Source organism: Protopterus annectens, chromosome 10.part0 (genome assembly GCF_019279795.1).
Source record: "Protopterus annectens isolate FY-2018-M chromosome 10.part0, PAN1.0, whole genome shotgun sequence".
In the NCBI taxonomy this organism is placed as follows: Eukaryota; Metazoa; Chordata; order Ceratodontiformes; family Protopteridae; genus Protopterus; species Protopterus annectens.
In genome coordinates, this window is record NC_056744.1 from 362,310,355 (window position 1) to 362,326,631 (window position 16,277).

Genomic DNA, 16,277 nt, shown 5'->3' on the forward strand with positions numbered 1-16,277 from the left:
TAGAGTACAACCAGTACAACAGAGTACAAAAAGGTCTTTAATGCGGAACAGAGTTCCACATTAAAGAACAGTAGCTCTGCACTAAGCGCGGAGCTTCTTGTGTTTAATGCATTGCAGTTCCGCATTCAACACAAGTAGTTCCAGGTTTAGCAATTTTTGATTGACCCGTATACCGGCATACAGGCCAATCAAAAATCACTAAACACGGAGCTTCTCGTGTTTAATGCGGAACAGTGCAGTTCCGCATACAACAGAAGTAGCTCCGTGTTTAGCGATTTTTGATTAGCCCGTTTACCGGCATACGGGCCAATTAAAAATAGTTAAACACTGAGCTACTTCTGTTTAATGCGGAACACAAGAAGCTCCATGTTTAGCGATTTTTGATTGGCCCATATGCCAGGTATACGGGCCAATCAAAAAAAAAAAAAAAACAAAGCGGAGGCTGGCCGGGATTTAAACCAGCAGATCGGGACTCGGGATCAGGCTGCTGATCTCGGGACAATCCCGCCCAAATAGGGACGTCTGGCAACCCTGAGTACAATGCCCTTTTTGGTATGTACCTCACAAGACATCTACAACAACTGGAAAGACCACAGAAATACCTCACAAGGAGGATCACTGGCCTCAAACAGATGCCCTATGCAGACCGTCTCAAAAAACTACAGCTTTACTCTATTGCATATCGCCTACTCAGGGGCGATCTCTGCCTAACATACAAAGCTATGTCAAACCCAGAGCTGTTGGACATGCTCCACTTAAAGAAATCCCAATCCCTCCAAGCTACACGCACTCTAGGGACCTAAACCTCATCACCACAATAAACAGAACATGCTGGAGGGATAGATTCCTGTCCCAGAGACTTCCCATACTTTGGAACAGACTACCTATCTATGTCAAACAGAGCTCCTCATTAGCACTCTTCAAGAAAAATCTTGATGATTGGATGGGAAATTCACCCTGGAGATCACTTCTGTGGCTCTGCTCGACAGGGGCACAGGAAAATAATTTTCTTGAGTGGCGAAAGCCAGGGTACATTTTTTGGCTAGGCTTGTATGGGCCCTAGGGCCGATAGCCTAATACCTACCTATGAACCTATATATATATATATATATATATATATATATACATATATTAGATATATATATATTAGATATATATATATTAGATATGGGTCCACTTCTAAATCCAAAATGCTGAAAACTCAAAACACTGAATTTCATAACATTGAAAAGAAACTACAGGATAGAATACACTTACTATATTCCAGCGGAAGTACACAGAGAAACAAAAGACAAAGCATATTAGTTTACTCCAACTATTAGCTGCACCCCCCACACCTCCTCCTACTTAAATATATCAACTCCAAGATCGCACTTTACTACACTAAGATGAGTTATTTTGTTGTGTACAAATTAAAAGGGAACATGACAAAAGTTACAACAGTCAGTGATGAAGCACATAATGGTATGTTTGCCATTTTCTTATGTGGAGTGCAATCTTGGAGTTGAAATATTTAAGTAGCAGGGGGGCTTGCCCCCCTTCCTTATAGTTGGAGAACAGTAATACGTTTTGTTAAGTTGTGTTGGAATATTTTAAGTGTTGGTGTACTCTGTTTTTTCAATATTATGAAATTCAGTATTTTGAGTTTTCAGGATTTTGGCTTCAGTATTTTGAATTTCAAGATTATGAGGTGTGTGTGTGTGTGTGTGTGTGCGTGTGCGCGCGCGTGTGTGTATCCTTTCTGTATCTGCCCTTCCTCCAAGACATGTAGTGCAAGATCATGAGATATATGTAATTGCCCCCCCTTTTAAGGGCATACCAGTTTTTCAACTACATGACTTCTGAATAACCACACCTTTTCACCTTTTAAGTCTTTACTGCTGCATTCAAGCCAATGAAGTCAAACTCCAATATATGCATGATTACATAATGAATGCCGACATGTTAAATGATTAACACAATACATCAAGAAACATGTCAGCCATTTATTATATCGACAGCACAAAACATCAACACTCAGAAAGTACAGTTGTGTACACTTACCATAAATGTAGATGTTCGAGTGTATTCACTGTTGCAGTCCTAACTAATGGGTTATCCGGCTCCCAGTAGCCCTCGATCGGCCAGAATACCAAAGGTAAGTAAGAATGACATCGGCTGTCATCGGTTGTAAAGGACATCAAGCCATCCAATACAAAAGGAGGCAGCTGACGTCACTTCCTCAGTCTTTCTTGCCATAACTGTCAGAAGCCCCCAGAGAACAAGGCTTAAACCAAATTAGCCTGTACCTTATGAAAAGAGAAAAGGGGGAAGGAGGGAGGGAAAGCAGGACTGCAACAGTGAATACACTTGAGCATCTACATTTATGGTAAGTGTACACAACTGTACTATGTTCTTCGTGTTTCACTGTTGCAGTCCTAACCAATGGGTTGATTACCAAAGCCCAGAGAAAAGGGAGGAGGAACCAACAGAATCAAGGGTTGGAGATAATGCCCTGCAGAACAGCAGTGGCAAACCCTGCCCTGGCTCTACAAAACAAAGGCAAATTATAATGCAAAGGCAAATTATAATGCTTTGTGAAAGTGTGAACAGAAGACCATGTGGCAGCCTCCAAAATGTCTTTAGTAGGGATACCCCTTAAAAAGGCTGCAGAAGTGGAAGCTGCTCTAGTTGAGTGGGTCCTAACACTGAGGAGGAACCTTGTCATGAAAGGAATAGCAAAAAGTAATACAATGAGCAATCCATTTAGAAATTGTTTGCTTAGAAATAGCCTTGCCCTGGGCTCCAGGGGCAAAACTGACCAATAACTGTGCTGATTTCCAAAGGTCTTTAGTCCTGTCCAGGTAAAACCTGAGCTGTCTGTGCACATCAAGAAAATGTAGGATTCTTTCACCACTATTTCAAGGATTAGGAAAGAAGGTAGGAAGGTGTATGGACTGAGTCAGGCTAGAAACCACCTTAGGCATAAAGGAGGGGTTGGCTCTCAGAGAGACCCTATCTGCATGGAAAATAAGAATAGGCTCCACAGCCATCAAAGCATGCAGCTTTGAAACCGTCCTTGAAGTTATAGCCAAGAGGAAGGTAGTCTTCCACGAGAGAAACTTTAAATCTGCAGTGGCAGCTGGCTCAAAAGGAGGAAGAGTGAGTTGCTCTAGAACAAAATTAAGATCCTAGGCTGGAGTAGGCACCCTTCTGGGAGGTTTTAAGTTGCAAGCACCTCTGAGACAAATTTTCATCAGAAGATAAGAGAAAATGGGTTGTTCAAAAGAACAATGAGCAGAAATGGCTGAAGCATGGATCTTGATAGAGGAAAAAGAAAGACCACCCTGAAGCAAATCAGCCAGGTATTCCATGATCAGAGAAAGGGCAGGCTGAGAAGAAGATTCCCCTCTAGCCTGCATCCTAAGAGAGAATCTTTCCCATTTGCCAGCACAAGACTTCCTAGTGGTAGGCCTCCTGGCCTCCCTCAGCACGTCAACCACCTGCTGGGAAAGGGAAGAAGAAAAGGATGGAGTCATACAATGAGCCAAGCTGCCAAATGGAGATACTGAAGGAAGAAGAAAAGGATGGAGTCATACAATGAAGCCAAGCTGTCAAATGGAGGCACTGAAGATTAGGATGGGATGGAGTCATACAATGAGCCATGTGGCCAAATGGAGAGACTGAAGATGAGGATGGGATGGAATCATACAATGAGCCATGTGGCCAAATGGAGAGACTGAAGGAAGAAGAAAAGGATGGAGTCATACAATAAAGCAAGCTGTCAAATGGAGAGACTGAAGGAAGAAGAAAAGGATGGAGTCATACAATGAGTCAAGCTGCCAAATGGAGAGACTGAAGGAAGAAGAAAAGGATGGAGTCATACAATGAGCCAAGCTGCCAAATGGAGAGACTGAAGGAAGAAGAAAAGGATGGAGTCATACAATGAGCCAAGCTGTCAAATGGAGAGACTGAAGGAAGAAGAAAAGGATGAAGTCAAACAACGAGCCAAGCTGTCAAATGGAGGCACTGAAGATTAGGATGGGATGGAGTCATACAATGAGCCATGTGGCCAAATGGAGAGACTGAAGATGAGGATGGGATGGAATCATACAATGAGCCATGCTGCCAAATGGGGAGACTGAAGGAAGAAGAAAAGGATGGATTCATACAATAAGCCAAGCTGCCAAATGGAGAGACTGAAGATGAGGATGTAGAATGCTTCCCCCTTCCTGGTTTCAGAGGAAGATGCCAATGAAGAAATTGGGAGAGACTTCGAAGCAGTGGATACCAATGCTGTCTGGGCCAGTCCGGAGCTATGAGAATAGTCCTTGGTCATTCATCCCTGATCTTAAATAATACTCTGGGAAGAAGAGGAAGAGGAGGGAAGGCATAAACTGACAGCAGCATCCAACGGAAGGACAGAGCATCCACTCTCCAGGCTCTGCTGTGATGCTGTCTGGTGCAAGAGGTAGAAGATGGTTGTCTGGGGAGGAGAAAAGATCCACCTGCGGTGTGCCCCAACGCTGAATGATGCTGTAAAAGACTGCTTTGTTCAACTGCCACTCATTGTCTGGGGAGGAGAAAAGATCCACCTGTAGTGTGCCCCAACGCTGAATGATGCTGTAAAAGACTGCTCTGTTCAACTGCCACTCATTGTCTGGGGAGGAGAAAAGATCCACCTGCGGTGTGCCCCAGCGCTCAATGATGCTGTAAAAGGCTGCTCTGTTCAGCTGCCACTCATTGTCTGGGGAGGAGAAAAGATCCACCTGCGGTGTGCCCCAACAGTGAATGATGCTGTAAAAGACTGTTCTGTTCAGATGCCACTCGTGAGGATCCAGGGTTTGTCTGCTCAACTGGTCTGCCAAAACATTGAGCCTTCCTGGAAGAAACTGAGCTAGGAGATGCAGGCCCAGGGATGCTGCTATGGACCAAAGACTCATGCTCTGTCTGCACAGGGGCTAAGAATGAGTCCTTCCCTGCTTGTTGATGTACCACATGACTGTGGTGTTGTCTGTCCTGACGAGCAGGGTCCCTGGAGAAAGAAGATGCTTGAAAGCTGCAAGGCATGCTGGACTGCCATCAACTCTTTTAAATTTATGTGCAGGTGCATCCGCTGGGCATTCCAACTTCCCTGTTTGCATCCAGGTGAGCTCCCCAGGCGTAGTTCGATGCGTCTGTGATAAGACTTGAGTGGCCAGGGGTGGGCGAAAATGCATGCCTTTGTTATGTAGACAGGCTTATGCCCACCATAGAAACTCTGTCCGCAGACATGGAAACAGAGGAACTATCCCATCCAGGTCCTGTGTATTTTGACACCAAGTGTTCTTGAGGTACCACTGCAATTTCCTCCTATGCAGTTTTCCATATGTAATCATGGGAATGCAAGAGGCCATGAATCCCAGAGCTTGCAGGGAGCTGGTACAGGCTTGCCAAGTCCTTGAAGTAAACTGAAAGAGTTGTCTGCTTCTCCTGGGTGAGAGATATCATCTGGGCAGCTGTGTTCAGACTCGCTCCCAAAAATGTTATCTCTTTGGATGGCACCATTTTTTATTTTTCCACGTTGAGAGTGTAACCCAGGGAAGAGAGAAGAGTCTTTACAAATTCTAGATCCTTTAACAGCTGTTCCTGAGAATTTGCTTGTATTAGACAGTTGTCCCAAGTATGGATAAATCTGAATTTTCTTTTGCCTGCAAAAAGTAATGACTGAAGCCAGGCACTTTGTGAAAACTCTGGGAGCAGTAGATAAGCCAAAGGGCAGCGCAGAGAATTGATAATGCTGCTTGCCCACCCTGAAACTAAGGTATTGCCTGCAACTTTCCCTGATAGGGATGTGCAGATAAGCTTCTTTGAGATCCAATGTTACCAGCCAAGAATCCTTTTCTAACATTGGCAGCAAATAATGCAGAGTGAGCATTTTGAACTTTGGAATTATCAAGAAAGAGTTCAGGATGGATAGATCTAGGATAGGACGCCAGGTGCCTTCTTTTTTTGGAACTAGGAGAAGTCTGTAATAGAAACCCTGGCCTACCTGCTGAGCAGGAACTGTGTTCAGACTCACTCCCAGGAATATTATTGCTCCCAGATGTAACAGAGACAAAATTTGCTTTTCTACTTCTGCCCTTTGGTTTGGAGGAGCGTCCAGGAATCCTTTTGGTACTGGAAAGGTGTGGAAAGAAAACTTGTGCCCTAGGGATACAGTTCTGAGTACCCATTTGTCGTCCGTGATGGTGGCCCAAACATTTGTAAAAAGGGCCAACCTTCCCCCTAAAGGACTCTCCGGGCAGGCAAGAACAGGCAGAAGTTGGACAGAGTCATTGAGAATGTTTAGCTTGAGATGCAGGCTTAGAACTTCCCATCTTGGAAGAGGAAGCCTGACAACGCTTAGACCTTTGAGGGGTAGCCACCTGTCCCCTAGAAGATTTGTAACCTCTAGTCCTAGAACAGCTCTGTCTGCCGGTATCAGTGAATGTCCAACTCTTAGAAGGGTAATTCCTGCTAAAGCAAGGAGGTTGAACCTGCATAAAGTCTTTAACTGTCTGCATAGACTTGGCCTTGTCTTCCATCTTCTTGAGCACTTCCTCTGCTTTGCTGCCAAAAAGGCTGTTCTTATGCAAAGGTACATCCAAAAGCTTGGCCTTGACAGGCTCTGGCATGGGCTGCTCCCTGAGCCAAGTGTGCCTTCTAATAACATAGCCAGTAGCTGTAGCCCTACAGGAGGCTTCTAGGATGTCAAAACCACAATTTAAAGAAAGTTTATTGACTAGACAAGCAGAATTCAGCAAATCTTGCATATCCTTACTCTCCGCCAACTGAGGCACACCTGCTATCCTAGACTTAATAGCTTCCAAGGTGTGCTGCTGGTACTTCAGCATATGAAAAAGACAATTAGTAGACCTAATAGCAAGAGTGGCAGAGGTATAAACCTTTTTACCCCACCTATCTAGGTTCCTGGATTCCCTGTCAGAAGGAACAGGATTTTTAGTAACAGTGGCCTTAACTCCTTTAGGGCCTTGAGAAATAACCTCTGGATCAGCCAACGGATTCCTGAAAAGAAACAAATGAGAATCAGGGACTCTATAGTACCTGTCAGGTTTCCTGAGAGCAGGAGGAACTAAATTTGGAGTCAAGGGATTTTCCAGAAAAACATCATCAAACACTTCCAACACAGGTGGAATAGCCAAAGGCTTATGCTGAGGCAAATCTAAAAACTTCCTAATCCTTTTCTTAGAAATGGGGTAATCCTGACTTTCCCATTTAAAATGTTCCCTGAGAATATTTAAAGTATCATCAAAAGAGAACTCTTCTGGTGGGGAAGCAGAAGGGATAGACTCCTCTGCGTCTGAATCCTCAAAAGGAGAGAAAGCTTGAGAAACTTCTTCTCCATCAACAGAAATACTAGAAGTATCCAAACCTGAAAAGGGCAAAGTCTCAGGACAGACATCCCTACCTCTTTTTGAAGGAGGAGTCTGTAAACCCCTTATAAGAGTCTAAAGGACTCAGGAGGCCTAGCAATCGCCGAAGTTGCAGCCGAAGTCGTCGTTATGAGCTTGCTGTCTGAAAGAAGAACGGAAGTCTCAGACACCGGCGTCAGCTTCACAGCTCTGGATCCAGCTGAAAAGGCAACATGCAGAACGTCAGAAGGCAAAATGGATGCTGGAGGCCTGGGGACCCCTGAAATGGTCTCAACCGAGGCCTACGGTTGAAAATCTGCGGGCTGCAAAGGCGCCTCACTGGCTACCACATGACTGACAACCAACCTATCATCATCCAAGGGCTTGACCTTTGGAAGCCTGTCATGGTCATTATCTTTACGCTTCTTGGGAGATATCCAAAGCCTGAAGACAAGCAGATGCCATTCCAACAAACTCCAAAATGCTTAGCTAAAACCTTAGCCCATCGATGAACAGTACACAGTATAAAGGAAGCACAAAGATCACAATTAGGAACTTCGTGGTCAAGGCCTAAACAAATAATACAATAGGAATTAAAATCTCTATGGGGAATCTGCTTTCCACAGGTAAGACAATTATTAACCTTTTCTGACATTCGCTAAGGCAAGAAAAGAGGATCCCCAATGGGGTACTTAGCTGTAGTTGACTTCAACTTTGTAGTCTGAAACAAAAAAGGTAAACTGCTGACCGGCACTCTTGCAAGAAATGCTTCTGCTTAGGGCTCTGCGGCAAGGAAGACTGAGGAAGTGACGTCGGCTGCCTCCTTTTGTATTGGACACCCTGACGTCCTTTACAACCAATGACAGCCGATGTCATTTTTACTGTGGTATTCTGGCCGATCGAGGGCTACCAGGAGCCAGATAACCCATTGGTTAGGACTGCAACAGTGAAACACTATGAACATCATCAAAAAAGTAAAAAAGGTTTGCTTTACTACCCATAACCTGACCACATTCATCAAATTTGTCTGAATAGTGGTAGTGTTATGGGAAGGACTTTTAACAGGTAGGTTGTGCATTAGGGCTAGGGGCAGGGTTAGGGTTAGCAAGTATTAATAAGATAGTGGGGTATAACTTGTAGAGTATTGGACCATTATAGAAAAGCTATTGTTGGTGCAATGGAGTCTATTATGTGGAGTAAGAAAGTGGTACAGTGGTGGAAGGATTTAAGATTGTATCTCAAGCTTCTGGCAATAAGTTGGCAGGGAAGAAAACTATTTCTAAATGAAATAGTTTAAATCGGAAGGAAGCAAGTAATAGTTGTGCTCTGTGTTGTACTGGTGCAAATTAAATGCTTTCCAATAACCACATCAAATACAGTGCATACAGTGATCTGCCACGGGTTATGCAGCAGTATGGGAGATGTCTAGAAAAGGCATTCCCAAATGTTATGCAGAGTTAATCCATCAGTGATGTATAAACGCTGATATGCCTCCTAGCAAGTTGAATTAATGGCAGGTCATTGGTGATGGTGATCTGTCTCCCAGTAAACACATTGGTAACATATCCATCTGGACCTGCCTCTCCGCGAAATAATAAACAGCTCATTGATAGTAGAGTACAGTCACCTGACCTGTCTTACAGAAACAAATTACTTTGGCCTTTATCAGTGAAACTGTGAAGTATTGTCTGTTAAACTGGAAGCAAGAAAAGGAACATTCTTTAAAACTTGTTTATGTAAATATACAAGCTACTGTCCAGACAGACTTGTTGAAGTTTGAAAAATGTAGTAGCTTATGTAATACTAAGAAGTCAGATGACAACGGTTCACGCATGTAGTACTAAAAGTCAGATGACAATGATGGCAACAAAAAGGCTTTGTAGATGTTTTTTCTTCTAGCAAACAGGTGGTAGGTGAGGGGGTCCTAAAGAAGTGACCAATGAAGGAAAAGAAATCCTATGAATCAGAAAATTCCAAGGACCTCAAGGAAGGAGGGAAGAAGGGTGGGAGAGAGAGAGAGAGAGAGACTCACTAGGATTCACACTGACAAAGGAAGGGCACAGAGGACTCGAGTACAGCACCAAATGAAATCTCAGTGAAACACACCCCCCATAAAATAAATCAGGAAAGAAACTATATTGACTGAAAATGAAAAAAATATATACATTACACAGCCAGAGGCCATATACAAAGTCTTCATAAACTGCTGCAGTGGGAAGAAACTATAGCAAAGGTAGTGGGGATAGCAGCACAGGAAATTTTTACATGACGTGCAGTTCAAATACCTTATAGCATGAACACCATGTGCTTCTAAGGCAAGAGTTTCACAAAATCAAGAATACCATGCTACTGGCCTACTGGATCAAATGGTCCCGATGATCTGGAAGCCACTTTGCTATGATCAAAAGAAATCTCTGCCTGCAGAACTGCCAGTTTTAGACCTGCCATGCAATACTGTATTACTTGGCTGGTTCATCTGGAATCATAAAACTGCTGCAAATTTTGCAAGTATTTTATCAGTTTAGGTAATACTGAACATATATATCCAAAACTGCATCGCATACCTGACTTCACTAATTTCAGCAGGTGGACAAATGCACTTTCCAAGTTAGGTGACATGAGCAGTACTAAAAGGTAAAACTGCACTCACCATGTCGTTTTTATTTTCCATAAAGATGCTGAGTTTCTTCAGGAAGGAAACAACCAAAATAAGAAGCTCAAAGTTTTCTCTGTCCAGGGCCTTGACCAGCATGTGCACAATATTCTTGTTCCTCATCTTTAGCTCCGTCCTTGGGTCTTCAGCCAAATTCAGCAACAAGTACAGGGCAACTTCAAAAGAAAGGAAACATGGGTCATGAGTCTACCTGGACTGTCGCCTCTTTAGTGACATCTAGTTTTCACTCTTGCTTCTAAGTTTGCCATTTTGTAATGGCTGGAAGTATAACACACCATGTAGTACAGACCAATACAATATTCAACACGTCAGATACACTGAACATAAAGCACAAGATACAAACATCAAAGAAAGATGACTGCAAACACAGTGCCAAGTTTACAGATATGCCATGGGTCATGACATCTACTTCCTGACCAGTGTGCTATGACTGCAACCCTTAAAACGTAAATACTGTTCATAGAAACAGTTATTTCATTATGAATTCACAGTGCTCTGGCAGAAGATTAAAAAAAAAGGTAGTAATATCCAAAATTAATGGTGAGGGACCATTCTTTCCTTCTGTTTGCCCCCAGAGAAATTTCACAGTCTCTACCACACCAACCATTACGACGGTTGCATTGTGAAGGAGATGGGGGTTAATATGCCTTGCACATTAAAGGCAAAGTGTCAGGCTTCAGCATTAACAATGTTTTAGTAACCTATTTGTCATATTCAAAGAAAGTGCCACCATTCTGCTAAAAATCTCATTACCAATTTCATGAAAGAAATTCATTATCAGTGCTCTCTTACAGTAACAAATTTGGAAATTCAAGAACATTTGAAAACAGAGGTCACAGATGACGTTAAGACAAGCGGATTTTCTAGAAGAGATACAATATGGGACTTCACTAGGATCAGCTTCTTTTAAGAAGTTTTAAATTTCTTACTTCTGTGACTTTCAGATACGTTTAAACATCAAAAATATACTTAAAACAACAAGATGTGATACAGCTAAAGAAATGGTTGTTAATTTGGTTTAACTCCTAACATGTACTCTAAGTTAATATACCGCAGGTAAATTATGAAGTCTCTCTTGAAAAAATGCTCTTTCCTGTGTCAAACTAAACAAAAGACTTGTGGGGAAAAATAAGAATTATGCACCCTAAAAATATTATAACAAATTAAAACATGGTAAGCCACAGTTCAGACAAGAAAATAACAGATGTATCTACCTTGGCAGGTCCTGTGGTCAGGCTTATCCTTTCTGCCAATCAGTGATGTTGTTACTCTCAAGGATGGAAGCATGCACGAACACACGTACCTGATAACTCATGTCATATTACTATGTTCGGAGTACATACTTACTCTACTCTGCAGTGTTTACCCATTCAGCCCTCATCCAGGACCTTCTTTTAATTGAAGAAACAACAATGAAGATTTGGCACCCCCATTACTAACAATTTTATATAAAACATAACACCTATCCAATTTAAAAGGAACTTCAAATAGCTGAAGCTGACTAGGGAGACTGTGTATCAGAATTCATTAATCTGGACATTCAAAATCTCTTAACCCTGGTCTCTCATTAATTTGGCTTTGTCAAAGGAAGGTCCTGCCTCTTTAACCTCAGTAATTTCGTTGAAAAAGTAAGTGAATCAGTGGATAGTAGTTATGCAGTGCATACAGCAGATCTAGACCTGGACAAGGCCTTTAGCACTATTCCCTATGCAGGCATTATTGACAGACTTGTACATCTAAATACAAATCCCTATACTGTGCAATAGATAGCTAACTGGTTATCTGACATAAATGCCACTTCTAAAAGCAAAAAAAAAAAAAAAAAGTTACAAGAGGTGTACTATAGAGCTTAGTTTTGGTCCCTCTCCTATTTGGCATATATTTTTCAGACCTTCTGGCTAGCATTTCTAGCCCATGGTCACACAAGTTTGCAGATGATTGTAAACTGGGTGCTGTTATTTGCTCTTCAACTGATTTACGATCGCTTCAGCATAGGTTAGACAACAATTAGTGCAAGGACAATGGTCTCAAATTAGATGCCCCCCTCCAATCAGACACTGTTGTAAGGAATTTAGGCCCTCTTGCTGATGATTCTTTATCTTTTGACCATCGGAATCTAGGCTCTCTTGTTGATAATTCCCTATCATTTCACCATCATGTCCCCAGAGTAGTTTGGAAAATCTCTCACCTATCTAATTTCCAAAGACATCTCCACTAGATCCAAAGAAGCCTTAATTCCCCTTTACTTGCATCGTATCAGAATATAATGCACCTTTTGGGATGTACTTGTCTAAACCCATAAAACTTGAGAGACCTCAGAGATTCATAATTAAAAATCGGTGGTCTCAAAAAATCGCAGTTATCAAGATTGACGGTCAGCCATTTCCCTGTACTCAGTCTTTTACAGGCTTCACTATGAACATCTATGTCTAGCCTTTCAAGCCATGAAAGATCCAATCTTATTTTACCTCCTATTCCTTTACAGAACTAACGCCATCTCAATTTCTTGATTAAAGGAACTAAACCTTCATCAGTGGACAAATAATACGCATTAACATGATAGAGTCATATGGCAACATATCCCTCATCTCTGGAACAAACTTCCAGTACATGTCAAACAGAGTAGCACCCCTGCCACCATAAAGGTATACTTAGATAATTGGATGGGTAGCTTCAAATTTTCTCCTGGTCTATTTTGTCTTGCCCTCCTTGAAGCTAGAGGGAAATTCTTAATAGTTTTTTTTGCCTAGATTTGAAATGGTCTGCAGACTGATTGCCTAATACTTACCTACAAACCTAAAGAACAGCATTTTCCTGAACATTTACAGAGGGTCCCTTTTACAATTGATAACATAAGAACTATTTGTTACATCTAACATTAAGGAGCCCCCCCCCCCCCCCCACAAGTCATGGGTCCTATACCTGGGCTGAACCCCAAGCAATACATCATCAGGATGGAATGATTTTGAGGACAACACAAGAACCAAATGAGAAGTCAGAGTCCTCGGGAAAGTCTAACCAGGAGGGCTAATTTAGAGAGTCTGTCAGAGATGCAGTGCCCGGGAAGGCAGGGCATGCAAAAGGCTACATTGACAGAGTCTATCAAAGAAAGACCAAACAAGCTTTGTAAGCAATTACTAATAAACAGAGTAGAGCAGACTGCAACCAAGGCCAGTGGGGGAGGAAACCATTGAGAACACAGTTGACAATGCACCAAGGAGTAAAACTGTCATTTATGAGCCCTACATTTCCTGGGGACAACAAGCCAATCTCTAACCTAGCAGCACAGCCCCCATGGCGGGATACTCTAGATGCATGCACCACTTCAGTAAGAGAAGGACCTCTCTACTGTCCTATGAGGAAACTAAGGAAAGCAAGATTCTAAGCTATACCACAGAAGTGGATGGAAAAAGATTCCTTCCATTACAAACGGTGAGCAGATTAGTCTACTGAAGGAGTCCAATACCACAGACCCAACAGAAGAAATACAAGCCTGTTGAACGTGAAGTTTAACTCCACATAAGGAGATGGGAAACTCCAAAAGAGTAAGGAAACATCACTCCCAAGACAGCTGCTTGACCAACTGAAGCCAAGCCTCTGTCATGCCCTCTACAACGAATTAAACACAGACTTCAGGATCCCCAGATGGATTCCAGCACCAAGCAAACAGGCCTCTGGAATGACATAGATGTCCAAAGCAGACCAAATGTGGCAGTATAAGGTACAATTCTATCTAAATGGAAAAACAAACTCACTTGGAACCCAAATAGGCGGCTTCTCATCAGCTCAAGGTCTCACCTCTTACGACCTATACAGAAGACAGAGCCAGGGAAAAGGGATCTAGACTAAGTGCCATAAGAGAGTTGGAAACTGATCCAACAAAAGAGAACCCATATTTTTATCTAGGGTGATCAAAGAACTGCAAAAAGGAAGGACACAGAATAAATGTTCTGTTCATCCACCGAGCTGGAGCCAAAAACAAGTATAACGTCAGCCTCTGAATTCAGCAAAGAATCATGATCAATCACAGGACATGAATCCCCACAAACCAAAATGGAATTTACAAGCAGAGGAAACTCTCTTCTTACCTACTGCCCAGTAAAAGAACAAGAGGACCACAATCCCCTAGGTGGCTCAAGGACTGCTCTACAGAGTGCACCACTACTGAACAGTCGAGTCTTGACATGGTCGCAACATCTGACCCTCCAAAAAATCTGAAGAGGTGACTCCGCATGACTGTCGGCATGTTCACATTTATAGTAACAAAAATATCAGAGGAATCCTAGAACAAGTAGGACTCTGTAAAAGGGAACATTACATCCTCTGCTCCTTCCACCATCATTCAAATGTCTGCAGTTTTCAGAAGACAGCAAAATAGAAGATCCACGTAAACATCAGAGGAGTCCAGTGAATCAGGACCCACAACTCAGACATGGGATAAAAGGGAGTCTAAAACTTGTAAAGACCCACTCCAAACACCTCAAAAGCCACTGCTGTAGATTCAAGTGTGTTATGGCACAGCAAGAATGGAAGCAATATTCATAACCAGAGGAGCAGTCATGCCTATGACAGGACTGGTTTTGCATTCCCCTACTCAAGCTACCAAACCTAGTTGGCATGGGCATCCACACTCCATTCCACAAGGAAATGAGCAACTTGGCAATGGTACACACAGCTCCAAGTCTACCCTACTCACAAAAAAAGCGTAATTCACATACAGCCCATGTTGTGGTTGAAGAGAGTCTCTGACTCAGAGCATCTCCCCAGTTAATAAATGAAATGACTGATCTGCTTCATGGGCAAAAGTAGAAACTCACACTAGTCAATTAATAGGCTCCCTAGTGAAATGCTGAAAAGTCGTAAAACAATTAAAAGGACCAAAAACATGGGAGAAAAGTGAATCTCAAAAATAGCTCTTCTCTTTAAAACTTCTTTTTACAGGGGATGCAAGCCCCCTTGCACACACCCCACAAACTGCACACACCCCACAAACTTACATATACCAACTCCAAGATCACCATACCTCGATGCAAAGGGAATATATCCTGAGAACTGGCATATCAGACTTGTTATATATACACACACAAGTCCACTCTTTCTTCCATTCACTCTGTATTTCAATACTCAATCTAACGGGTCCCAACATTTCAAATTGTTTCCCAATTACTTGATTATCCGAACATTAATCATCAGAAATGTCAATTATCCACATGCAGTCTTAAGAGTTGCGTCTGTGCATGCATCTAAGAGCTGCGTCTGTATGTTCATTTTTCCTACCATGCGGAATTTAACATTTGTTGCTGCTTCACCTGTGTTCCGTATGTAGCTGCTTCCACTTCATCTACAAGTGTGTGTGTGTGTGTGTGTGTGTGTGTGTGTGTGTGTGCATGTGTGTGTGTGTCAGTGCGTGCATGCATGTGTGTATAAAATGCCCCAATTAGGGATAACTGGTGGTTAAGTGTTACTTTGTTGAGGCTCAAACCCTGTACCTTGGGTACAAGAAACATGAGCCTAAATTCTCTACTCCTACCACCACTTGTGTTTCAAGGAGTTGAGTGCATAGCTCTCAACTGTCCAGATTTTCACAGAATGTCTGGAATATTTGGTTCATACCTTTGGTCTGTTCCTCTTAAAATGTGGATTTCTGGCAAATCAGTGAGGACTGAATTCACTAAATAATCACAGCCATTTAAGTTCCAGTCTTCCTATCTTTCAGGAAATGGATGGTAACACAAAACCTTTTATTCTAGCAACTTTTTAAGACTATGCGAGCAATATTTAAAATGTGTCCCTTGTTCTGGGCCCTTGTCCCCACCCCCACCATAAATTTTAGCTTTTTCCAGATTTCTTGTGCTACAAAGCTGAGAGATATGGTTAAGTGTCACGTGCATTTTACAAGGGATCTGAGAGCTTCAGGGGAAGAGGAGTTTAGTGCTGCTTATGCCAAGTCTATTTACAATGTGCAATTGTTGTTTAGTAAATATCACTATTGTGCTAAAGTATTTAAAAGCACTGTTAGTAGAACAACAGGTAGTTTACTTTCATTTGATGCAGAAGGCTGTGGGTTCTACTCCCACAGTATGTAGATGGATTGCTGTTGCTGTACTGTGTTGCACTTTAAAGGGGGTGCATGCTGCAGTCCTAGTAACTCCTGTTTGGTATCTCTTATGCTGTAGTTTGGCAAATAAGTATTTAACTACAGTACAATAATATACCTGTACTGTACCGTG

At 42.3% G+C, this 16,277-nt stretch overlaps 1 protein-coding gene across 1 annotated transcript in view; it reads right to left on the bottom strand.

Annotated features, from left to right (window-relative positions):
* The window catches only part of KIFAP3 (kinesin associated protein 3), a gene marked incomplete in the record, with an annotated part of 1,467,647 nt that overhangs the window by 1,113,102 nt on the left and 338,268 nt on the right, over positions 1-16,277 (bottom strand). Inside the window, 1 exon segment of the mRNA XM_044085270.1 lies at positions 10,024-10,202. Within this exon segment, the coding sequence (XP_043941205.1) occupies positions 10,024-10,202 (179 nt within the window).